Source organism: Acanthaster planci, linkage group LG20 (assembly GCF_054643075.1).
Source record: "Acanthaster planci isolate LZ-2023a linkage group LG20, COTS_SCS, whole genome shotgun sequence".
Taxonomy (NCBI): Eukaryota; Metazoa; Echinodermata; class Asteroidea; order Valvatida; family Acanthasteridae; genus Acanthaster; species Acanthaster planci.
Window position 1 is genome coordinate 8,460,776 of NC_141796.1, and position 25,609 is coordinate 8,486,384.

The following is a 25,609-nucleotide window of genomic DNA, read 5'->3' on the forward strand; positions in this document are numbered from 1 at the left end:
TTGTATCATGTGAGTTTTGAATCCGCAACCACACAAGTGTTCATAATTTTTTGTAAAGTAATCAACAGACACAGGGTGCTCAAACAGAAGCTGGAATTGCCAGCTGGGCTGGACTTGGGATTGGGCTGGCCAGCATGGGCTTGGCTGAACTGAGCTGAACTTAGACCGTGTCCGAAACGGGCTTCCAGAGCTACGGCTAGGTCTACTGTCTACGCGTCTCCACGCACTTCCAATGGAGCGAAGACCCAAAACCTAGCTCTAGACAAGAGATTCGGATGCACCGTTAGCTGAACGGAGCTGAGCTGAGCTTAAGTAAGCTAAGTTAGATCGAGCAGAGCGCGGCTTGGCTGGAGGTTTTACCCTTATCGACGTATTTCATTAACACTGTGTACTCTGTAGTTGTCTAAGGCTTACTCAAATGCACATAGTTCGGCTCCTGCATTTAACCTTCATAAGACCCGTCCAGGGGCCAATTTCATAGAGCTGCTTAAGCGCGAGTAAACCTTAATTGCTTGATAAATCAGGTAACCAACCAAAACTCCTGGTGACCTTTGTTTTTAAGCAAGTTTTTTTCACGCTTTAGCAAATTTTGTGCTTAAGCAGCTCTATGAAATTGGCCCCAGGTGCGCCAGTATAGGTTGCTTAAAAAGGGGGGCGTAACTAGGGCACTAGTGGCCCCTCATTTCCTGGATGGTTATATTAGGATCCGAATCATCTCATCTTCATGGGGCGAAAGGTTATACACCAAGACAGACCATTACCATACTTTCCCCCTCAGCGTTCTGCGTTAAGGAGGACACAGTCTGGCCTTGAGCGGGTGGGGTGGAGGGCGCTGGGGAGTGGTGTTTTCCAACCCCCGTCCTAGGTGATGAGTGGACGCGAGCCAGAGCGTGCATGTGGGATTAGCCAACAGCCTGGTACCATGTCGACAAGTGTCGGTTTAGTTTCCAACATTTGTCGTACGATTTTGTTTTCAAAGGAAATTTGCCATGTTGGTTCCCGACAACTGCATACATTGCATGAAGTACAAGAATTTTGCATTTATCTCTCCTTAAGTTACTTCTTGTTTGTCTTTCATACCGAAGACCACTGCTGGTCCAATCATACTCTTTGTGACCGGCCAATCTGTGGTCACAAGTCACAATCTAGGCCCTCTCATCATAGATGGAACCCAAGTGAGTGGGTGCAATCTCATTTCGTGATCTTTGCGATGTGACTGCAGCTTCTTCGCATAACTTTTGTTTCCTTTTCATGAAGTTTTGTGCCCGTGCGTTGAGCTCAAGAATTGACGTCACAATGAAGATCAGGACGCGATTGTTTCGTAAATCAAAAAAGTCACTGCGCACACACAGCTCTTTGACAGGTATTCCAAATAAACAAAATTATTTTTACACGAACACGACCACCGTACCCAGACTGCGTTCACATCTTAACACCAAAAGAGAAGTCTTCTCGATCTGCTCTTCTTTGGCGGGTTTATTGCTCGGTCAGGGACCATCTTTGAGTCATTTTCCAACATGAAGTGGTTGGTTGTCTTCCCGCTGGTTTCGTCACTGTTGGCGATAGCCGCCATCGCGGTTGGCATTTGCGTATCGTAAGTCATTTTAATTTCAGCTGCAAGATTTATTGAATCATTCCTTAAACCTTGGTTTCTTTATTGTAGAGGTTTTTAAGGCCCAGTGCAACAATGGAATCTGTGTCAGTTCAACTAAAATTGCTTTATCAATATTGCTGCTACTTTGACGTGAAATGTCAAAATTTGTAGATTAATGAAGAAAATGTCGGTTCTATACGACTTGATTATTAGCATTGTCGGTACCAGACGCAATCTTTGGTTCTCTCTCTCTCTCTTGGTAATGCGTATTTGCTTTTTGATCCGAGAAATTAAATGAAGATTCATGTATGTATAGAATATTCACTCACAACGTATCCCCTTGTCTACACAGATCAGGTGCTCTTTTTATACAACCTCGTGCCTTGTCTGGTATAGTGTATGTTTCCATAGCTCTGGGTAAGTCCATGTTTATTTCCAGACTTCAAAGTGCCCTTAGTGTCCCCATTTTGCTGTGGAAACGATAAGAGCTTCTCGACTGGAATGAACGGTTTAATCCACAATCAGAGAAGTTTGTTACATCGCTGACTTTGCATGCTACAAACATATATAAATGGTGTTACTGTTTTTCAAAATTATTGGTGTTTGTTTTTCCGGCCATGGCACACTCGAATTATTTGACATCAAAGCTTTCTGAATCCCAAGAACACTACGGTACCTAGGCCCGTTGGTTGATCTACTATGATGATAATCCATGTTATGTGCACGTTTCACACATGTTGCTTGGATTTCTGGCACATGCAACACTGAGCAAGTTCGATGAAGTACCACTTGTTAACTAACTTGTTAGCTGGTGACGTCAGCGCACGTGCGGTAAAAGTTGAAGTGCCACCGACCTAGTCATCCATTTCAGGTCATTAGGCCATAGGGGAGGAAAGGAGGCCGCAGGAAGGGCAAAACAGCCCCCCCCCCAACAAAGGAAAATTGGTCGTTTCTGAGTGACTATTTTCCAGCATTTTTCTAATACTGTTCCTCTGTAAACTGCACCATTGAAAACGATTTCTGGCAACCAAAGATGCGACCAACCTCTATAGGCTGGTCGCGAATCTTGACTAGACGAGTCCAACCATCGTCGACAAACGTGCGTTTGATCAGAAATATAGTTAAACTTTGGTTTTGTATATGGTCCTTGACTGAACTTGTCCACTATAACTCACTCGAATGCAGGTTCATCACTTTCAAGTAAGTGATCGTGGCATCATGACTTAATTTAAAGTCCACTTTTTGACATCTTTTACCATTCATGTCTTACTTCTGACTCCAAATTGTGTCAGTAACATTCCAGAATATTCTTTTATTGGATTCACTGTTCGTGCTCTCCACGTAGTTTTGGTGTCCAAGGTGCTTCACGAAAACATGCTCAGACTGTTCGCCCTGACGAGGTCCAATAGCAAGACGCGTTCTAAAATCCACTGCTTGAATATGTTCTCGGCGCTGATTGGCTTAGTTGGCCTACTGAGTGTGACTGTCGCCTATGCCACTCCCAATCCAGTCTTTGGGATGACGAAGTCTTCGTTGCAGACTGCTATGGAAATCCTGGGTTGCGTCTCAGCCGCCCTGTACTGCGCAGTGCAAGCTCATCTGTCTAAGGTAGTGCGGCCGGAGCTGTGCAGTCGCTGCGTCGTGAATCTGCGACGGACTCTGACCGTCTTCGTCACTCTGCAGGCCATCACTGGTATCCTTTCAATAAAATCGAGTGCAAGTCAAGACTGGGTGGAGATTTCAGTGATTGCAAACTTGGCTGTCGAACATGTGCATTATCTGCAGAGGGCGCTCTACGATCTTCCCAAGCCTGTTGGTAAAGAGGGTTTGCATGTAGGCCAGTGCTTTGGGGTATTCTCAAAGAATGTTTCCCTGGGAACAAAAGAACTGCGAACTGCAAGATGGCTTCAACAGAAAGCCTCTAAATACATGTCGAAGCACATTCAGTGGTCATGTCCGAATTGGTAGCAGTTCATGACATCGCACGCAATTCTCCTGTAGTGGCTGGAGCCGCACTCAATTTCAAGCTGCAGCCAAGTATAAATTCCAACCGCCAGATTCTCGAGAAACACTTTTAAAAGTTTAGCTCCTGGTCCTCTTATAAAAATGAAATTCAGTTGGACAAAGGCGTTGCACAGAAAGACCCATCTGTTTGCTCCGTGAGTGGGATCTTCGTCTAGTTCTCAAATCACCGAGTTGAAAGAGAAAAATAAAGACGTTTTGATGAAAGATCAACATCAGTGTTGTTCCTAAAGGAACCAAACCAGTCATCGTACTTGGAAATATTCTGCCACTGGTGCTGCCAGTGACCCTTTCCAATCTACACTTGGTAAGTATTCTCTCGATTCGATTTTAAAAATGTTTGCATAATAGTCTCCTCTCAAAGCGGCCCTTTAACGATTTTTCCCCAACCGGCAGAGGGTAATGCGCGATCCACTCGCTCTTTCGAACTTCAGCAGGCATGAGTGGAACATACCTGCCACGTACCAAGACTATCTGTGTGTCCCGTCTGAAGATTATCTGCATTGTCTGAGTTTGAAGTCAGCGAAGAGTTAAGTTTATGTCAAACACGGCAAATGTTGTGAACTCAGCGCATAAACAATTATGCAACCCATTTGTATCGTCGTTTGGTTCATTATTCACCCACTCCTGTGTTGTTTCTAGTTATCAATATTTGCCATATTTGTCGGCAACCTGCTGCTTCAACTTTCCATTTCTGACGGGAGATACTTCCTCTAATCGTCAACCTTCCTCTTTAAAATATGAGATAAGTACATCTCAGTAAAAGATGCACAGTTGGATGATTTCATTTTGTTTCAGTTGAGGCTTTCCCGCCTTTCTGATGGCATCTTGAAGTACGTTCTTGTCTCTGTGGTCTGTGTCTACCTGCTGACTTTTACCCACGAGTTCAGCAAGGAACCGCCCAATCCCAACGATCGTTCTAGTTCTAAAAATGCCGTGGAACCCGAGCCAATGCCAAACCCCGACACTTAAACCGGAGAAGTACCACTGGTTGAGCGTCCCTGCATGACTGGAGCAAAGGTCTATAAAAGAACTTCCCGTGAAATCTAGAATCGTTCACAAAGTTGATAAAGCAAATAATTTTGTGGATCAAGGTCAATTCGTGATTTAGTCACCGTCTTTTTTATGATTGCCCGACCCGAAAATAAATACATGTAAACAGATTATCTTGAAATGAGCCTGAAAACCATCATTACAAAGGCCGCAAAAGCGGTATCTTACTACAGGATTATGTGAATCATAAAAGTGAATATCAACTGAGGTTTGGAGTGCACCGACGGGAACCCAAGCATTTTAATAACAGACAGAGTGTATGTTTTTTGTTTTTTGTTTTTTCTTTGTTTTTTGTTTTTTTACACAAGCGGAGACCCAGTCCATGGGAATCATTCGTTGGGTGTGGACATTTTTGGAAAAGATTTTCAATTTCATTTCCAGAATATTAAAAAAGTAAAGTTCTGCGTCGTCTATACTTCAAGTTTTCGGAAGTATATTTCACGAAGGGCTTTAAACGCCAGAACCGGGTTTGCTAACAAAATTAATGTGAGGGCATACAAGAAACCTACTCGGTTCGATGGCAGATAAAGTGTACCGCACATTAGTAACAAAGCCAAACCAAAACTGTCATAATGCCATCGAGCCTACACCGCATCCCAAGCTAAAAATGGGCCTTTGTTTTGAGATTCTTTTGCCCGGGAACAACAAAGTGTTCAACCGACAAGTACTAACTTAATTACGGAATCACTCCTTCACATCTTTCTTCAATTTACAACGGCAGTGAATTTGGGACTTGACTGCATGCAAACTGAACTGCAAAGAAAAGATTTGAAAAAAGGGGGATTCGTATATTAATCAAATTGCTGGTAATGGACAACTGAGTGCCAAAAATCTTATTTATATTTCCATGAGGTCTTAAAGTAAACCAAAAAACTGACAAAAAAACTACTTTTGTCTTAGCTTGTGTTAATTCTAGTCCAACACAAAAAATAATTTTCAAACGGAAAAACAGGTGGTTGGGGCGTGCTATAGATATGCACAACATAAACAGTACTGTTGGACCAGATCACACGTGTTTGAAATGATCCAAAAGGAAATTGCCAGAAACCCTTTGCAAATACTGTTGTTTGGTGACGTCACAAGCATGGTACCTTGACGTTGTTTCGCCCAAGGTGCGTCATACCCACAGACATCTCAGTTACTTTCGTGAGACTGTTCGCTTCCTTCCTCGTCATCCTGAGTAAATGCATCCTCACTGCTGTCGATCTCAAACGTCGTGAAGATGGGTATCTCCTCGGCCACGCCCTTTCGGTGGGGGTGGTCCGGCGGTAGGAGGAGCCTGAACTTTCCCCGCCCGTTGGTGGCCACTTTGATGGGCACGTACTGCTTGCCATCGAAATACATTGCGTCGCTGACCAGGAACCCCTTGGCGCGTGCGCGTTGGATCACTGAGGCCAGCTTGTCATGCGCAGTTTCACATTGGTAGTCATGACCCTTGCACAAGTCAGCCTTATTATTGTTGCTGTTCAGATCACCAGTGTGTTCGTTTCTACAAGAAAGAAGCCAAAACACAGTTCCCAACAAATTAAATATTCAAACAAGATTCATGAATACCTGAGACATTTTCTTTATTCGGTGCGGCTCGGGCATAGTTCGCTTTTATTATCCTAAGACCGACCAAGCACATCCCTTATCAAACACGAGGTCATCATTTTACCATCTCCAACCATCTTTTATCTCCAGTTGAAATCGAAAGAAACTACCTTTACAAAAGCAAATTGAAATGTTCATTCTGTGAACTCATATTTTGCTCCGCAAAAAAGGTACATTCCGTTCTGAGTGGTGTTCATTTTGAGCTTTTAAGAGTATTTATCCAGATCCGGAGTACTTCCAGATTTTCATCTAAAGCACAAGAATATACACAACTTTAATATACTGATCAGAATTTTTAACCAAAAAATATGTTTGGATCTTAGAATTTAACTTACGAATGTGCGAGTGATTGTTGGCAGAAATTTATTAGCTCCTCGCGGTGGGCGGGGTTTTCGAAGAGATTGATGCCATGGCAACGGAGAACGTCCTCTGGATCGCCTGCCTCGCCTTCAACGCCTTGATGGAAATCCAGGAACGGCATGTCTGCAAGAGAATTTCTAGAAAACACAGGAAGAGATGACCCCTGACCTTGACAATCTCCCAACTCCAAGTCTGCTACGAGTTCAGGTTGGCGGAATGAAGTGGAAGTTTCATGGGGGAAAAAGTCTGAGAAATCCGGTGATGTGTTGCAAAGGTGTTTAGCTCGTGAATTTTCGGGCGAAACCGAATGGTGCCGCTTCAGAGTGGAAGATTCTAGAGGTGGAGGTGTTAAGGAAACATGCTCAGTGTTAAATGCTCTTCCTACAATATGAGGGCTGCCCGGGGAGTCAAGCGCCTGGGGAGTTGTTAAGCCGGACACTTGGGTCGCCTCTGCGTCGGTATTTCTCGGGGAGAGTTCTCCCTGGACGCTGACCACTTCTTCCGTGCTACACCCTCCGTCTTCAATTGCTTTGACTCCCTCGTCAATCTCGGTATCTGCAGGGTCGCCAAAGTCTAACATCTTCTTTGCCGCATTCTTCCTCTCTGCAATCACGCCAAGGTGAGGCTCTCCGGCCAGTGGGTAGGGAGACAGCGAGGGCATCACCGGGGAGGGGCCAGTGGCGTTATTGGTCGCTGGCCGATCCGGGTCCACCACGACGGCGCTGGTGAGCTGGGGCTCAGCCAGGGAACTCTCTTCGGTTTGGGATGGCATATCATAATGTCAATCCCCACGGGAAATCTGATAGCGAGACGAGAAAAGAGATATTCACGATCAAATTGGTTCATGGTTTGTTTTACCACAGAAATTATTGAAGTTTTATTTTACAAAAATGCAGAGCTCTTGGAAACACCCGGTGCCACGCTTTCCGACCTGTTAAATCCTGCACAAAATAATAACAGTGCTCAGCTGAGGCACGTCTCCACGAAGTTCATCAATTTCGCTACAGGCATCCTCACTGTAATTAGCATTATAATGTACAAGTCTTATGAAAATGCTATGAAACAACTTTGTGTTAACATCAAGACTCACCAACTGGAGGGTTCCTTCGCACAGTGAAGTTATCTAGACCGAAAATAAACTGATTGGATTTCCCGTTAACAGCAGAGACATCATGACGTGCCCGTCAATTTGACCGTTTTATGGCAGTTGAACGGTGCGTTCAGCGAGTACGCGCCCACGCGCGCGGCAGTCAGTGCGCGGTACGCGCGAAGTTGCAGGGAAGAACATCAGTTAAAGAGTTCGCTCAGCTGCTCGAAGAAAAGATTCAAAGTTCGTTTTGGGTTCAGTGTGCAACATTATTTCGCCAACGATTCTTAATTTAATGATTACCAGTTGGAAAGCAACATTTTCCTCTGTTGGGTATTATTCAAATGAAAGGATTGCTTTGGTGTAAGGGACTGGAAGCTTGGAGGCATTGCTTACAATAATGCCATGCACATCACCACAAACACCCCTCAACGTAGCGCTGTACTAACGTTTGGTTTCCAGATCACGTGGCCAGGACAGTCCAATAAAACGAACCGATGCAGCGAATAGTTGTTCTGACGTTTTTCATTTTATTAAAATTTGACACCCAACATTCAGTGGATTTCATTTGCATGTGGTCAGAGTGTTTAGAGTTATAATGTGCACCGTGAATAGCATACAGCATATAATGTACATTTTTGGCTCGCTGGCTAGGGCTGACAACAGTACGCTTACAACTATGAAATTAGCAAAACGAAAATAATAAAGATCGAGCTGAGACAGCATTTTTTTTTTTACATAACACTGCGTGAAAATCAGATGCTATCTACCAGTATTGCTTATAGGCTCCTGAACCAGCCGTTTTAACGCTGGTTTAGGGAGCCTAGATGGAATTCGGAACAATGTGACCGGATGACACGAGCGGCTGAACAGCACTCTAACACGCATAACATGTGCACTCGTTTTCCTCTGGGATTTTGCTCTACCACGGGCAAGATGGGTGTGCTATGACATTCAAACCTTCACGGAATATGGCCCCTCGGCCAAACGGCGCGTGCACGGCTAAACTCAAGCTATAGCAGCAACACAGAGATAAACCAAACATCACAGGACACATCGTTTATATCCACAATTATCCAAAAGTATCTTGCGTGCACGTCAAATGCAGATGCATTGGACACTACAGACTAGCCAATATGATCTACGACGACAAAACCTGAGAAAGCCACTATTTATTTAAATCCAGTGAAAAAAGTGCACAAGTATGTGGACGAGCATGGACAAAACGTCAACAAATACACAAAATCAAACTTGCCCTTAATGCTGTGTTCTGTTTCATTGTGATATATTTTCTGCCACCCCAGATCCAGCCTTGGGTGTTTTGTATAAAAAGTGCTAGTGCGTGGTCCACAACTGAAACCTTACAAAGAGTTGATACAGAAGCCGTGTCCCGTTCAACTAGCTACGATAAGGAGTATATAACATGCGTCAACGAGAAGTCGCTGCAGTCGCCGGCTAGTGACTTCCATGGGGGCATGCGTTATTTCCAGCCACATGCAGCCCTGACTAGCAGGCAACCTTGAAAAAAATTATGGCTCCGGCCAGGAAGAATTGTAAAGCCATGGATTGGAGCATGGGGGATAAAAAATAGAGTACTCTCGGCAAACACAGAAGATGACCGGCAGAGATGATACAACGGGCAGAGACCCGTCACCAATCCCCGCTAGTGCATGCTCGATTACCTCAGACCATAAGAAAAGGTGATGTAAGTGAAATTCGATGCCACCGATCCTTTTAGCATCCTTACTTTGCAGATTTCTTTAACAATCAAGGCAGTGCAGCCCCATAGCGACCCATTTCCATTCGCATTCGAAGTTGGTTCGCGGAGAGCATAGGCCTACAGAGAACAGATGGCGCCATTGAGACAAGCGAACGATCACTGGTCGTTAACACGCATGTCACAAGTACAAGCTTTTACCAACCACGTTGCAAAGGCAAGCAACAACACCGGCGAAACGCACGCAGAGTCGAGTCTAACCCACTGCCAAGTCACAGGCAAGTGAGCTCACGCGAATTTCCTAGTGACGGCCTAGCCGTTGCGGAAAAACATGTCAGTTATAATCTTGAGAGAAAAAAAAAGCTAAATAAAATTAACCTGAAAATAGCAAGTGTTGTGTGTTACCTAACCACCCTGTGCAAAAATTCCACAATAAACAACACAATTAACGGCTCGAGTCTGTTTTGTTACAAAATATTTTCCAATTTACAAGAAGTCCACTAACAAGTACGCGTAATGCCTTCTTCGGTTAACTACATGTACTAGTAATCGTACAAGCGGAACTTAAAGTTACATCTGTCGTCTAGTTGCATGTACTTGTATAATACACATTATTTTACAAAGCGTTAACAGAATGTAGTTTATTTTCGAAATATATAAAATAAAATAATCAGTATTACATTTAAGGCCAACATCTAACAGGGATGATTTTGAAAACCATTTTGAAAATCATCACTGAGCAGCAATAGTTTGCTTTTCCGGGTCCCCAAATTCTCATGTGGGTAAGTTTTTGTCTTGTATGGCAACCCATCGCTGGGTTATTAGAACAATCTTGAACATGTCAAACAATAAAACCCAGATCCCACAGAGCTATATATCAAATTTACTTAAAGACGCTCTATGGATGCACCCTCAAAATAAAGATCAATAACTGTGTAAGAACACCTCTGGGTAATAGATGAGATTACACGAACACAAAAATCATGTAAATATTTAAACCCTAATCTTGTGAAATTTCTGAAAACGGATCAGTTAGCCGACACATTCAATTTATCAAAAAGCTTAAGAGCTGAAACATTTATACAACCACAATTCTTGTACATTTACAAAGGAATATAAAATGTTTAAGGTATACATGTTAACAGCCAGCTCATCTTTTCTCATATACAAAAATAGAAAGTGACATATAAAAAATATCGATACAACTAACTCTGGCCCCAACATAAGAACTTTTCTGATACCTGCCGGGGATATTCCCACAGACTGTGGTAGAGATTAGCCCAGTCCTTTTCTGTTCTTGTAGCGATAATCCCAGCGTGAACATACTTTGACCAGACGATTTGCAACTAGAAAGGGCCAGGATGTCTCTCACATAGACTTGTTCAAGTCTCTACTTGTCTGGCCTTTTCATTACATTTTTTTTGGGGGGGGGGCAAATTAGACAGTCAACAGGCGGAGTGATCCTCAACCTGTATGTAAACTGTCATTGGTACTAGCAAAGACAACTTATATATGTAATTTGAAGGGGCTGCTCTGCATTATTGTACACAAACATAATTTATGGCCGAATCTTTACATGAAATTTTCATTAAATTATTTTCAAAGACTTCGTTTTAAGTCTTGAAGGCTACTTTTCACGATGGTGACTAGCATTCCAAATTACCGTTAACAAATATTTTCCACAAATATCTTTTTGTAGACAGTACAGAGAAACTGCTTGGAATATATGATGACCTTGGGCTACAAAGATGATAAACCTCGGTCCCACGAAAACCAACTCAGTCCGGATGATCAGTCCGGAGCTCTGGTTGAAAACCTCACAAGCCATCCAGTCTTATGCCTGGTCACTAGCCACACAAATTAACAGTGATCCAAGCATTCTTTGGTCACGGTTCACCCTGGCACTTGTGACTGCGTTTTTGAAGGGACCTGCGATAACACTTGACCACGGCACCAAATACATGTACATCTAAATATTTTCAGTGGAAGGAATGTGTGACCGAACCATCGAGATATAAATATTCATGAGCTTGGCAAAGGAATCATCAGACATATATACAAAGGATGTTTGTACAAACTAGACAAAACTTTGTATTTGCTTTAAAAATAAACAGACATGCCACACAAATACCTGGAGGCTTTGGTTAGAAGATTACGGGTATGTAAATGGAAGAGGCATTGGAAACATCATACAATTAATCAAAACTTTGAATATTCATTCTTAGCCATGTTCACTGAATACTCAGGACAACTTGGTCCATATTCATGATGTAGACTGGGATATCTTTGTGACCTGATAGTAAGCGCAAATAAAAGATCGATTAGAAAATACATGGAGATTTATAAGGAGCCTCTTACCCAGAGGCGAAGCATGAAAATGCCATCAGTGAACTTCTTACCAAAGATATGGCCTCTGCTGCAGATAACTGCATACCTATGGAAGGTCACATCTGAATGTCTTCTCTGCGGCTTGCAATTCTGCATGATTCTATGGGAAACGGCTGCAGCCACTACCATAAAGTTGTGCATAATTTCTAGTCGCAGCCACATAATTTTCAGACACTGTCAAAGCCACTGACCAGCAGCAGCAATTCCACATAGAAGCATGCCTTACTGGAAGCTTCAGTCGCTAATTTGGACATGGTCATTATCATGACTGAAGGGCGCTTGAGCACTATTTCAGGTGTGCACCTTCAGCTTGGGTCTCTGTACATGAGGTTACTTCAGCTTTTTTGCATATTCACTTTAAACGGTGGCAAGCACTCAGCACCAATGGAACCTACAAAAGAATGATTGTTTTCCAACTGAGCAAGGTCACTTCAGATTTGTGCATATTCAATTGAAAAAAACGGTGGCATGCATTCAGCACCATTCAAAACTCCAAACCAGTTTGCATCTTCCTATATGTCTCAAGCATGGTTGCTGAGCAGTGTGCACATTCAGATGAAAACTGGCAACACGCACTCAGCACCAAATCATTCTCTCTCCAAATGTGAGGATGCTGCAGATTTGTGTGCATTCAGTTACAAATTGACTTCCAGCTCTTGGTTCCATTCGATCTGGCAAACAAGTGAATGTTCACAAGATTTCTTTTGATGGCTGTTTTAACGCAGTCTGACAGCGCCATCCGCAGTTCCTTCACGGCCTCCATGCACCAGTGAAGAAAAATAAATAAACATCCCGAATTCTCTATTTTCATTGTAATCTTTCGTGTGCCCTCAGCCACTAGGGTTGAGTGCAATGCTCAAGTGGTCCTTATTTATGGGAAGTCCAGCTCAATTGGCAAAGTTTGGTAAGTGCATGTTGCAGAACGAAATTCCCTACAATGACCCAGAGTGGGATTTGAACCTGAGCCATGTGGGATAGAGGTTAAGGGAAGTGCCACTGGGACCAGCTTATGATGTGGAGCTAGTCATGTGATTGTTCAAGGGAAAAACGTGTCACACCAGGTGGATGGATGGGATTCGAACCCAAGTCGCTGCAGCAGAGGGTGAGAGGATATCCAGGTGCTGGGCTGTATACAGACCAGGTGATGAACGCGAGTCAAAATGGAAGAAGTCAGGGCAATTCGACTGTGCCGGGTTGAGATTCGAACTTAAGTGCAGTAGGTTAGTAGCAGAACCTAGGTGTTAGCCTGGTGCTGGATGGGATTTGAACTGAGCTTAAAGTGGTGGAGGTCAGGGGAAGTACCACTGTGACAGCCAATACAAACTGGAAGGGATTCGCAACCCAATCCAAAGTACTTGTGGTTCGGAGCAACATCCACAATGCTCGACTCAGCACACCCAACGGGATTCGAACCTGGGTCGAGGTGGTCGTGGTCAGGGGAGAGTCCGTCCACCTGTACTTGAGCTGCTGGCTGGCATGACTTGCATTGGTGATTGACCTTGTGTTGTGTGGGGCGGAGGCAAGCGGTCAAACCTTAGCGTCCAGGTTAGCTTTGACTTTTATCCGGACGTCTTTTGCCGTGTCTGCCACCTTCTTGCCTGGGAAGATAAACGCGCAAACAACAATATCATCACTGATTTGGCACCAAAAAAAAAAGCACTGCAGTGTCATTTACTATTTTTCGAGGTCGGGTTCTGAAAGCCACAGGTGAAAAACATTACTATTTCTGTAAACGCTGTGCATTGTTTTTAGTCTGCCTGTCACTGAGTTTCGTCTTCACATGCATATCCACTTCTCTGTGTCAGTTCTACTATGAGGGTGATACATGTCATGAGTTCCTATTGGTAACCATTGCATGGAAGTCTCTCAAAGCCCTTGATCTAAAAAGGCGGCTCCGGTGACGTTTCATCGGAATAACTGGTAGCCGGGTCGGGTCATTCCATGAGGTTGGGGTTTGTTTTGGGACGGTGTCCATTGCTACATGGGTTCCGTAAAAGTGAACAGCTATTTCCCTGCCTGTGGATTCCAAATTGACATTGTTATACATCTTGTAAGGCTGAGTAGAGAGGGGTGTGCTATTTTTACAGGGTAAATAACCTACATGTACTCTACAAGTCATGACAGGTGGTAAAAGTTTTGGATGTAACGAGGACACCGTCACAAACTGTGCCCCAACCTCATGGAATGATCCAACTTCAATCACAGGTGGGTAACCTGTGATCGACTTGTGAGGACAAAGACTGGTCTCAAGCGTGGCACTGTTCTCACCAGAAACACGTGTACCTTGAAGGCGAGTATAGCTTTGCAAGTAATACATTTGTGTTCTTTAAAAAAGAACTGTCATGAATATGTATGAGGTGGACTTACCTCCCTCCCTGGAAATGTCCTTGACGGCCCTGCCAATCTTTTTAACCTTGGCCCCAAATTTGTTGGCATTGATTTTGGCTTGAGCTTCATACTCCCGCACCCTTGTCTCAAACAGACCTGCGGGGAATGAGGACGAGTTCAAGTTCAGTGATAACCTCACCTTCTGCAAAATGAACTTCAGGTTTTTGAAAAAAACAATGCATTGCCCAATTGTAATAGTTCTAAAATGGTACAGACACTGAAGTGGGCGTCTTTGAAGATAGAGAACCATACGTACACTGTAAAAACATTAATGGGTAACTGTAATTGAACACTTGGTGGCACTGTTCTAAGCAGAAATTCCCACTAGTTCTGGTACACTGGAGAGATATGAGGCATTTTGTACATACAGTTCAGGTAAAAGATATTTGAAAATAAGATATAGGCTCTTTGGAATCCTTTGCTTGTAAATTTTGGAATTCAGACCTCACTTTTGGTGTGTACATTATAGGAATATTCTGACCGAAGAGGGGCGAGTATCCCACGACCTTTGACCTTTTGGCACTGACCTTGGGCGATGCCTTCCACCTCGGCCTCTTTCTCCTGGATGAAGAAGGCGAACATCTGGGTCTCGCTGAAGACCTCCAGGAACTTGCGGATGCTGCGGGAGGTCACCGTCCGGATGAAGCCCTCCCGGTCAAACTTGAGGCCGCCATCGTACTTGGTCGAGAAGTGGTTGACGTAGTGGCCGCAGGTCTCCACAAAGTAGCGGATGAAGACCTCTGAGATGGCCCGGTTTTTGGCCTCGTGGTCTGACGGGAAGAGAAGCAAGTTTCAGGGTCTGGACTTATTTCTTTGAACGGAAGGGGAGTTGGAAGCTGTGGTAAGGGTTCATGACACATGATCGGAGGGTCCGAGGTACGATTCCAGCTTCAGGCCATAAACTGTGACCTTGGGCAAGTCATTTACACTCTTTTTGGCCTCTCTCCACCCAGTGGCGTAACAAAAACAATGACAACACGTTTGAGGAAATGATTTAAAAATTCCAGGATAGATGTGACCATCAAATAGTCCAAGAGCTCAATCTACTGAGCTCTCAAGGTCCCATGTTTGCAGTTTCAGACTCTATGAATGAGGTTACTCGAGGGGTGCTACAGCCCACAGCCACAAACCCGTGTGAGGCAAAAAGGCAAGCCGTATTTACGGTATATCAAAGCTTTTTCTCATTCTCTTTAACCTGGAGCCCAGAGTTGTTTTGGCTAGGATGCAACATCAGTACGTCCAAATCTTCAAACTGCCCCCCAGGGAAATATTGGATACATCTCAATACCCCAAGGTCCTCTACTGCTTCTTGCAAGTACTGCTTGGAGGGGTTTTTGGTTCAACAAGGTCTCATGGGATGCCTTGCTGTCAAATCTGAGTTACCAATTGGTTTAGTTTGCATTTTTCAGTGAACTTTTGGACAGTGGTGGTTCCTGCGATAGGGAAGACTTCGGGAGGATTTGGCACAAATATTTTTGGAAGTTGGGACTTGAGGGATTCAGACATAAACTGCTTTCAACTTTATTTGGAGGAGGGGAAGCGAGGGGAAGTAGATTGATGCCCACCCTCTGATGAGATGTCGTCTTCTGAGCCGTAGCTGGGCTCGGTGAGGCTGCCGCAGATGTCCGTCAGGGCACGTTCCAGTGCATGCGACAGCTTCTTGGGGATGATGGTCGCCTCGTCCCCAACCACCGTGTAGAAGTCCTTGGAGTCTATATCCACGATCAGGACCTGGTATGCAAAGAGAGGGCAGAAAAGGTCAATCCAACAGGCAACGGTCGAGATGTAGGGTGGCAAAGTGAGCTCTGACAATATGGCTGAGAATTTGATCGAATGTGAATGCATGTACATGCACTTTATATGTCCCCTGAGAGATGATGGGTAAATCTGAAACCAAATTTTCAGGAAGAGGTTCAAACTTTTTGGGGGGGCCTAACACACTTGGACAATCTCTTACGTAGCATTTTCTGGCATTTAGAGGGTAAATGCAGTGATTTTTACTTGCTTTGGGGAAAAAAGAGAGGAAATAAAACCATACTCCCGAAAGTAACCACATGTATTCTCTTTTTTCTCAAAACAAAATTAATTTTGCCACTTTTTCGGGGGGGGGGGGAATATCTGACAAGACCGTCTGCACCTAACCTCTTCAATCGGCAACTCTTCCAGCCTTGGAATGCAGAGAGACAGCATTCCCATGATGTAGGGAGTCGGGGAGCAAGACATGTCAATCAGCTTCTCCGGCAGTACAGGCACGTAGACATGCTGCCAGGCAAAGGGGTAGAGGAGTGCGGCCACGGCCTGCGAACACTTGGACAGCTTGCTGAAATGACAAGTTATTTCGTGCAGATGACATATTGCGCATGGAAACCTAACCTTCATGTCCTGTTCAAATCTACCTGTTGGGAGTAGTTTCCAAGACCTGATAGGCATCCAAGTCGACAGGAAGCGGCTGCGGCCACGAGTGTGAGTAAGCATGTGTTTATACACTTTTAGCCAAAGTCACGTAGTTCAGTCACGGCCTGTTTTCATAATTCCGCTGATTCATAGAAACCATTGTGAAAGCTTAAGGACAAATTGTTTCATCTCCTTGCAGCATGGTAAGACCAGTTCAACACCCCCCTTTGAACTCAGTTGGCAATGCAATGACTGATTTTGTTGGAATATTTTCCATTATGATGTCAAGGTCTTGTCCTTAACAGCAGGTATGGAGCAATTTCATTAACTGTAAAAATCTGCCAAGTGAACACAAAATCTGTTTAGCTGCAATCGGGTTATCAGCCAACCTTCCTTGCACTGTATCTACATGTATGTTTGGGACCAATTCTCTTCTGATTTGTGCTGAGCACAGAAACATGTAGAGAAGGATGCCTGCTCTACGAAGTTTGGCCTGTTTAGCTGAAATCAGGTTACCAGCTGACCTGCCTTGCACTGTATCTACATGTATGTTGGGGACCACTTCACTTCTGATTTGTGCCGAGTGCATGAAACATGCAGAGAAGGATCCTTGCTCTATGAGGTTTGGCCCTTACCAAAGTTGGTTGAGGAAAATGGGAGTGGAACCAGTGAGGGTTGTGAGTTACCTGAGTTTCCCTGAGCACATGATGACTCGCCGCTCGAACAGCAAGGACGCAAAGATCTGGATGACCTGGGGGATCTTCAGCGTGCTGAAGAGACAGTCAAAGTCAACCTGTTTTTTTTTTTCAGAACAGACCAAGGATAGTTAAGAACTCACATCAGCTGTAATCTTATCAAAAATATCCCCACTACAGGTGAAAAACTTGGCAGTGCATGGATTTCATTTTGAGGGTTTTAGAAAAAATACTCGAGGCTGGTTAGAGAAAGATCTGGCGATTCAAACTATCTTTTAAAAACCTGATTTGAAAAAATTGCAGAAACTATCTCACAGACTGGTCTAGAAATTCAAGAAATAAGGACAGTTGCGGAGGATTTTTTTCATTCCTGACAGAACATTTCAAATATGAAATTCTTTTTACATTTTCAAAAATCTGGTACTATATTTCACATGTAGGTCCCCATTTTCACTATGTTGACGTAGTTTATGTATCCTCATGTTGATATGCAGTATTGTCCTCAGTACAATAATTCCATATGGGTCATAAGTCCTCATTCCCAAGTGAGGACCATGGGGTTCATTTCTGATACATATGCAAGCTCTTATGTACGACTTGCCAATTTGTTTCAGTTCAAGTCATTGGTATGCCTACAGGCACGTCCTCAGACACTTACATGCTCTAATCTGGAGTCCTGGGGTCTCTGTAGAGTGAGAGGCTGCATGATGGAGGTCCTCGTACCGTCTGTATCCATCTGCATGATTGTGGTGGAGCCGCCCTGCAGGAAAGTCCAATCATATCTTCATAGTGAAGCCACTGAAACTTACTTTTAGAACTTGGGCGAGCTAAAATTTTCTCAATGGGAGTGCAACGTGACAAGACCCAAGAACTATCTCCTATCGTTTGCGACTTCATGATGCATTTGGAAAGATAGGTGTGAACTTATACTATATAGTGATTAAATATATTCTTACAAATGGATCATTAGGGAGACATTTTGTGGTAAATTTTTCGACCTTAGGGAGAAATCGGTCATTAGGAAGACATTTCAATGTCTCCTTAGCACCCCAGCTACCAGAAGGAGGCCAAATTTTATCGTACAAATTTCTACAGATGATACATTAGGGTCTAAATTGAAAACATACAAAGTTTGGTTCAGATCAGATTAAGGAATATTTAATTATGGGACAGTAAAGTTGTGCACGTTCTTATGAGAATGTCTCCCAAGTGATCCATTTTCAGATATATATACATATATATATACATTTTATGAGTTCTCCAACTGAAGTGATCAATGATCAACTCGCACGCATGATCAGATAGCAGATATATCGTTAACAACTTTGCTATTGAAGTTGCTCCTTCCTACAGCATCGGCTTCCTCTGAGTTCTCCAATCGAAGTGAGTTGCCTCTGACTTACCGGCGGCGGGACGTGCCTCGTGTAGGCTTCTCGTATGAGCTTCTCCATGTCTCGCCTTGAGACCATCCGCCTCCTCTCGATCTCGTCCAGCAGCTGCGTGAAGAGGAGCCGACAGCTGATGGGTGTGATGATGCAGTAGACCTCAGGCAGGCGTGGCTTGTCGCCGGGAGGCTACGGAAATAAGGCGGCACGGTGGAAGAGACCAAAGTTATTTACTTGCTGCACAATTCACATTAACGGACATTAACAGGTTACATCAACGGACCCTAGCACACCCTGACTTACATTTGGTGACTTTTGTTTAATTGTTAGCATTTGCTTGGCACTTGCTTCAAATACTTATCCTCCATTGTAAATAAGCGAAATTGGAAAAATCTAAGCAGGCAGACTGAGTGTCGTTTTGAGCTTGGTTGATGTGACCGCAAATATTGCTCTGTGGGTGTACTCAGGAGTGCTAAAACATATCAGGATGTGGTCAGAAATAATGTACAAATGCAGGTACCACTCCAGAGACTGTTAAACTAGTCGGCATTTTGCACTTTTTGCCGTACATGAGAAGTTGGCCACTGTATCTTGGCCAAAATAACACCTTCTGATGTAGTCAATTCAGGGTTTTTGCTCTTATACATGTATACATGTATGCACAACAGAGGACTAGTCTGATCTCAAGGTGTCGCTGAGTAACGGGGACTTACCAGTAGTCTCCTGTTGTAGCCATACGACCTGGTGCCGTCCATACTCGTCAAGACGAAGGAATAGCTCTCGCTGAAAAGAGACCAAGGAAAGTGTATGACACGGCAATTCAACATCACCGGGAGATCTCAAAAATATATGTGACAGTGTCACAAGTTAACACAAAATGGTTGGAGAGTGTAAAGCGCTGATCTCTAAAAACCAAAAGGGATAGCGCCAAACCATTCACCGAGCACTAAGAAAGCCACTGCACCGTGATATTGTTTTTTAGCCTTCAAAGATAGATGCAACCACACGCCGCACAGCTAGGACAGCCTGCCGCAATATTTCAAAGCACTATTAAGTGGAACTAAACAATGACTGGTGGCCTGTGCATAAAGCACTCACCTCTCATCACTGTGGTCCTGGGTTCGATTCCCAGCTCTGGGCCATGTGAGAGTAGAATAGTTAGTTGTTTGCTTAACTCCGTGCCGTGAGATTTCTTCTCCGGGCTCTTTGCTTTTGGTCCCTCCACCAAAATCATCAGCACTAATATAATGATCGCTGGCTGTGCTCTGCAGTCAAATACGGGTCATCCACCGGTACCGGTTGTACAAGGCCCCTTTACACTACATGCCTTCGGCTCAAAAACGTTGTAGCTGCGTCTTTGCCAGTTCAGCCACGCAGCTGCAAGTTACCGGTAGGATATTAGCCCCCTGCCCCCCACACACATACACGTAGTTCATCCTATTCACCCTACTGCACTGTCTTACCTGAGGTATTTCTCCACCGGTGCCCACTTGAAGGCATCTGGGAAGCAGAAGTGTGGGATTGCACGTAGTTTATCATTCTGACTGGCGCTCAGCTGGGACGAAGTGAAAATGACGAGCAGAAACTTCATAATAAATAATTTGGAACGATGACCCTTACTAGGGCCAAAATAACGAGAACCGCTCCAGAGCTTAAAACCAGAAGTCATACAGCAAACACGTACACATACATGACCATGGATTATTACCATGGGATACCAAACTGACTGACACATCGAAACAAGGAATCTGTAGTTACAAATGGAAGGTAATGAAAAACTACCCAAACAGAAATCATAGGACTCATTTGGTTGGATCTGGTGGCAATTTTGGAGTCAAGTACACAGTTTGGGCTGAGTCTAAAATAACACCTGCAAGCCAACTAGGTAGGTGTACATCAACTTGCCTGACGAGCCAGACATGTTTCCCCAAGCATCTTACCTCTTCGGGATATCTGTACTTCTCAATGGGCTGATACCGTCTGGTCTCCTCGTTGAACTCCAATGAGATGACCACAAGGTAGTCATAGAGCTTGGATTCCTTGATGATCCGACGATATTTGTCCGCGTTGCAGTAGACCGACGAGCGTTTCTTCACTGCCCGGATGTGGGTGAGCCTCTTGTGCATAACTGCCAGGAGAACAAGGAACACAAAGGAATCCTACGTCAGGAGGATCTTACAAGATCCTTAAAGATTTCCTTGAGGCGAAAGATCTTGCCAAATCAATGCCATGAGCCAAGCCAAAATGCCGACACCGATAAACTGAGTGAATAATGCAAAGGAAATTGAGGTTTCGGCTTTAAATTTGGAGTGCTGTGCAGTAACTGACAGCATGATTTATGTGCTTAAATGGTTATTTTAGCAGGCATGACTGCTGTTCACGCAACCTGTGTTTGCTGCACATGTATGGTACATGTACGTAAAGTGTACACGTATTCATGTTGTGTGGTTCACAGATATTTCCATGTACACTGTAAACATGCACATTTAAAGTCTCGGTAAGTGAATTGGGCACATCTTCACGAAAACTCTTATCTGCTTTTTGTTTTGTTTGATTTTGATTTCAGTAAAGAAACTGCCAGTCCTGTGGAAAGTGACTCCCCATAACAAACAGGAAGTGGAAGTGTCTGCTGCTAGGCAACCAGGAAACCTGTGTCCAGGAGGAAGGTTATTAGATTAAAGGTGAAAGGTGAATGCACACAATTGTTTTGATACTGGAGTTTATTTACCTTCCAGGTAGTAAACACCCACCTTTTGAAAACTACATCACCATTAAAACATGGTACCCAGTGAGAACCAAGAGAGGGCACAATTTCCCTAGCGACAGACGCTCCTTTGAATGGAACAGCACTTTTCTGGTTCACAAATGACTATGAAATTGCACACCTTACAGTCGCGTCCCCACCAACAGAATGAACACTCCCCACAAACAAGGCTCTTTACCAACTGATGAGGAAATGCTTATGCCCAAGGCAAATTCACGAACACAGGTCCAGGTACATGTAGGCAATGCTTTCCACGTCACTTGGCACTTTGTATTTTTATTCTTTCATTTTGATTTCATTACACTTTTCCACTGGCTGTTAAACCAAACAATTAAGTACGTTAAAAACATATACATAAAAACAATTGACACGGCACAACAACAAACAAACAGATGACGGCTATAAAAAAAGAATACGCTTAAAAAGCCTGTGAATGGCGAGATGGAACAGGTGACCAGCATCTCAACAAAGCCATCCTACCACATGCTGGTCCCCCTCCCCCCCACAAAAAAAAGCAAATATGAGGTGGAAAAGACCGGTAGAAAATGAACAAGGAAAATAAGAAAAGTGGGAATCTATCAATATCTGCAGCCAGCACAGCGACAGGTGGACACCTAAGTACCTACATTTTCGGATTCGAAGCTAGAGTTGAACTTTGTTTTGTAAAATTCCACAATTTGGGTCTCGACTGATGAAAATGAAGAATCTGATCTGGCTGCAGAAGGAAGTTGGTACGCAGTGCGATTATTCCTCCGTCCGTGTGTTCAATATGCTCAAACCAACATGATCAAAGCTCATTTTGTTCATCCATGTACATGTACATGTAGGCTGACTGGACCCAGACTTCAAGAGGTACATACATGTATAGTAAACTTTTCAGACCATTCACCACACTTGTCCTCTATCACTGAAGACAGAATAGACTGGTTCACATTCAAATGACTGTCTGATAACCAAGACTCTTTGTTGGACTGCTCAGGACTGTACATTAAAGCTCTAACTGCCACTACTCCAGCAAACAGACTACGCCTATCAATTAGGGGTAATGATAAACCTCTGGTAAGTAGTAAATACAGTCGGCCTGGAGGGCCCTTGTATAGCAAAACAGCCTCAAAACAAGGCATTTGAGAAAATCAAGTTTAAACATCGATCAATGCCTTTTGTAAGTAACTATTTCGTTTTGTACGTTTTGTACATGTTATTGAAAATATTTTACTTTTCTTCCAGTTTTGACCCTAAACATTTGGCTAGTTTCAAAATTATGACCCAACCTGAAAAAGTTGAAATTGCGAGTTAGGATACTTTGCCATGAAAGGGCCATGGATACCTCCTTGCAAACAATGCACAAGGGGCATCCCCATGCACTTAGACTAGATGAGCAGATCCCTAAATAAAGCCTGGCAGCTGGCCAGAAATTGGATCACCCTTGAACAAATCCGCAGACTTCCTCTTTCTCAAGATGGCATTTTGGTCGGGAGTCCCGGCTTCTATAATGAGTCCCACGAGTAAGAAGAACCTCAAGAGCTGGCTGGCGAGTTTCTAACAATGACCTGTCTGATAATGAGGAACTATACTAGTAACCCCATCCCCTATTACATTCTCCAGTTCCCATTTTCGTGGAATCAATCCTAGATCCTGCCAAATCCACTGAGAGGATTTGGGTCATTCCATGAGGGTGGGGCACAATTTGTGACGGTGTCCATTGTTACGTGGGTTCAGTAAAAATGAACAGCTATTTTCCTGCATGATGTATAAATACATCTTGCAAAGCTGAATACAGAGGTGTGTGTGTTACTTTTACAGAGTAAATTTTACTTTCTACAAAGGGTTTGATGCCTTTGGAAACATTCCCTTCAAGGAACGTGTCATCCCCAATGAAGATTCAGCGAGGTTCTCAAGACAAAAATTAAACATTAAATAAAATCTGGTTTCCAACAGAAATCTGCAAACCACATTCCATGACTTTTTAAGGACTCTCCACAACTAGAGTACGGCAATTTCCGTGGCATTTCATGCCACTTGGCCGAGAAATGTTGTTTACCGCTGCATTATGAAATGGAAGACTGCCACAGCCGTTACAAAAGACTGACAAGGTACATGTAAACAGCGTATTCCTTTATTAATATTCCATTACCACGTTTAAAATGGCCCACAAAATATATCCCTTTCATGATCTTCCTTTCTGTAACTTTTCCGTGATGTTTTCCTGTAACAACAGGATTCCAGCACAACCTATCTTTGCCTATGTACTTTTCCATGGTTTTTCCATGACTTCCTTGTTCAACTCTTTTTCCCAGGATTTTTCGAGATTTTCTGTGACTTTGGGGACCCTTAACAATGCTTAGAATATCAAAAGTTGGCAGCCGGAAAAAACACAAGCACCTGTGGGAGCCAGTGGCTTGCAGGTGCAAACCACTTCCCATGCATGCATGAGTTACTTCATGAGATACTGCTAGCCCTTGTGTTCTAGAATGTTGCTCCTGTTGCTGAGCTAGCTGGTTTTCTTTGGACTGACCTGCTTCATTGACTTCACCATCGCTGTCTTCCGACGTCACTGAGCTTCTGTCGTCGTCCGCTTGCAGAGGTCTGGGTGGCCTTGGTCGACGAAATGCATCATTGATCTTTCTTCTCATCTGCGAAAGGATAAAAACCAAAAACTAATGGTACAGGTAGCACTGATTCTTTGCGGGAAATTTGTCACATACATGTACATGTACTTACCGTAACATGGGGTAACTTTGGGCCATTTTTTACATGTACATGTATGTTATCATTTCTTCTCGGTTAAAGACAATCAATTTCAGAGCATAGTGATACTCATCTAAACTTCGATGCTGAAAAAAAAAGGAATTTCAAAATGTGTTGGTGTTCTAGGGCATAATAAAGGGGTGACCAAAGTTACCCTGGGTTTGGGCCAACATTGGCCACCTTTTGTTTTTGGTCTTCACCAAAATGGGGCATGAAAATCAAAATAAAAATGGTTACCATGGTTACCACAAACAACAAAAGTGTTAAGTTAAATAATGAATAACTATGATATTTCTGAAAAAAAATACTAAATACATCTGCATCCCGACCTGTACGTTTGAGAGAATAACAACGTTTCAAACCCTCTAGTGGTTACTGACCAAAGTTACCCCTCTGACCATAATTACCCCATGTCACGGTACTCAATTTTGATGGCGCACAGTCCCGCACAATAAATTGGGAACTGTAATGTTACACTCCATACATGTACCTGTACAAAGCGGCTGTTCTTCCATACATGTACATGAACGTAGTAGGCAGCATACTGTACATGTACAGTATATTTAGATCTCCATTTTCATATCGCTGTTACATGTAAAAGTCCATTTTTTCAAGATCTGATGAACAATGCAAATGTACATGTACATGTAACTCGTTAGCATTCCAAATGAAACATGACTCAGTTGCCTAATTAAATGGGATCACTCACATCATCAACAGCAAAATCCAGAGCCAAATATGGCCTCGGGACTTGGCCAATTATCAGCTTCATTCCTTTCTCAGTAATTATCAGTGATACATGTACATGTACATGTACCGGGTACATGTACATGCACAGTGCCATTGATTGCTTCAACACTTGGGGTTATTTGGTGACTTTTAGTAGTGTTTATGCCATTTTAAAGGCACATTAATGGACATCTGGTTTCCCTGGCTTTCCAAAATGGGCAATAAAACAAAAATGATTAACGATAACTGTAAAAAGTCAAGGTTACAAGTACATCAGAGCTTATATACTGTACATACATGTACAGTACATGTATGCCACGTGCACCAACTGTAATTCCAAACTTCCTGAGATTTCTCCCCCTTCCATCCCAGTCATATAAATAGACTGATAAATTCGCACAAAAAAAGATTATACAACCTGCTTCTACATGTATTTTGAAATTGGGGGTGTTGCAAATCGTTTACTGCTACATGTACAGGTTTATGGAGAGTATTAAATCAAAGTTTAAAAGGCCAAACATAACTTTAGAGGTTTTAGTACAAGGGAGGCTGAATCCAAATCGAAGTTGATGATTTGACAGCCAGAAAATATCTCTGTCAGTTGTGATCACGCTCCCCTCGCATGCTAGGGATGACCTCTGGCAGATTAGTCATGACCTGCAGTGTGTTGCAGTGCAGAGCTGACAACTTCT

The 25,609-nt window shown here is 43.4% G+C and overlaps 3 protein-coding genes across 8 annotated transcripts in view; 1 reads left to right on the forward strand and 2 right to left on the reverse strand.

Annotated features, from left to right (window-relative positions):
• Positions 1-1,376: 1,376 nt before the first annotated feature.
• On the forward strand, positions 1,377-5,557 carry LOC110974996 (uncharacterized). 2 transcript variants are annotated; one of them, XM_087130214.1, is made up of 5 exons: positions 1,377-1,594; positions 1,947-2,011; positions 2,940-3,287; positions 3,862-3,923; positions 4,391-5,557. In XM_087130214.1, exons 1-5 carry the CDS (start codon positions 1,518-1,520, stop codon positions 4,586-4,588), a joined length of 750 nt encoding a protein of 249 aa, XP_086986340.1. In that variant the 5' UTR covers positions 1,377-1,517; the 3' UTR covers positions 4,589-5,557. The 2 variants fall into 2 exon arrangements, with proteins under 2 accessions (XP_086986340.1, XP_022082711.2); XM_022227019.2 differs by having other exon boundaries at positions 1,379-1,594; positions 4,415-5,557.
• On the reverse strand, positions 4,716-7,828 carry LOC110974995 (uncharacterized). Its single transcript, XM_022227017.2, has 3 exons — positions 7,713-7,828; positions 6,598-7,421; positions 4,716-6,158 (listed from the first exon to the last, which is right to left on the reverse strand). Exons 2-3 carry the CDS (start codon positions 7,392-7,394, stop codon positions 5,804-5,806), a joined length of 1,152 nt encoding a protein of 383 aa, XP_022082709.2. The 5' UTR covers positions 7,395-7,421; positions 7,713-7,828; the 3' UTR covers positions 4,716-5,803.
• Positions 7,829-9,884: 2,056 nt separating this feature from the next.
• Positions 9,885-25,609, reverse strand: part of LOC110974994 (DENN domain-containing protein 2B-like) — a 50,401-nt gene continuing 34,676 nt past the window's right edge. For all 5 annotated transcript variants that reach the window (XM_087130211.1, XM_087130212.1, XM_087130210.1 and 2 more), the window contains 12 exons: positions 23,956-24,073; positions 20,617-20,804; positions 20,140-20,231; positions 19,390-19,459; positions 18,695-18,865; positions 17,950-18,051; positions 17,283-17,389; positions 16,345-16,522; positions 15,768-15,933; positions 14,730-14,972; positions 14,182-14,298; positions 9,885-13,412 (listed from right to left, as the gene is read on the reverse strand). In XM_087130211.1, coding sequence (XP_086986337.1) covers positions 13,342-13,412; positions 14,182-14,298; positions 14,730-14,972; positions 15,768-15,933; positions 16,345-16,522; positions 17,283-17,389; positions 17,950-18,051; positions 18,695-18,865; positions 19,390-19,459; positions 20,140-20,231; positions 20,617-20,804; positions 23,956-24,073 — 1,623 coding nt within the window. In that variant the 3' untranslated portion in view covers positions 9,885-13,341. The remainder of the gene's footprint in view (positions 13,413-14,181; positions 14,299-14,729; positions 14,973-15,767; positions 15,934-16,344; positions 16,523-17,282; positions 17,390-17,949; positions 18,052-18,694; positions 18,866-19,389; positions 19,460-20,139; positions 20,232-20,616; positions 20,805-23,955; positions 24,074-25,609) is intronic.

Bases quoted from the DNA above. Each gene is read 5' to 3' on its own strand.
- LOC110974996 (XM_087130214.1), top strand. From the start codon at position 1,518: ATGAAGTGGTTGGTTGTCTTCCCGCTGGTTTCGTCACTGTTGGCGATA. The intron at 2,012-2,939 runs GTAAGTCCATGT...CTCTCCACGTAG, and splicing joins GTATGTTTCCATAGCTCTGG to TTTTGGTGTCCAAGGTGCTT. The intron at 3,924-4,390 runs GTAAGTATTCTC...AAAGATGCACAG, and splicing joins CCCTTTCCAATCTACACTTG to TTGGATGATTTCATTTTGTT.
- LOC110974995 (XM_022227017.2), bottom strand. From the start codon at position 7,394: ATGCCATCCCAAACCGAAGAGAGTTCCCTGGCTGAGCCCCAGCTCACC. The intron at 6,159-6,597 runs GTAAGTTAAATT...TCTTTCTTGTAG, and splicing joins CAACAATCACTCGCACATTC to AAACGAACACACTGGTGATC.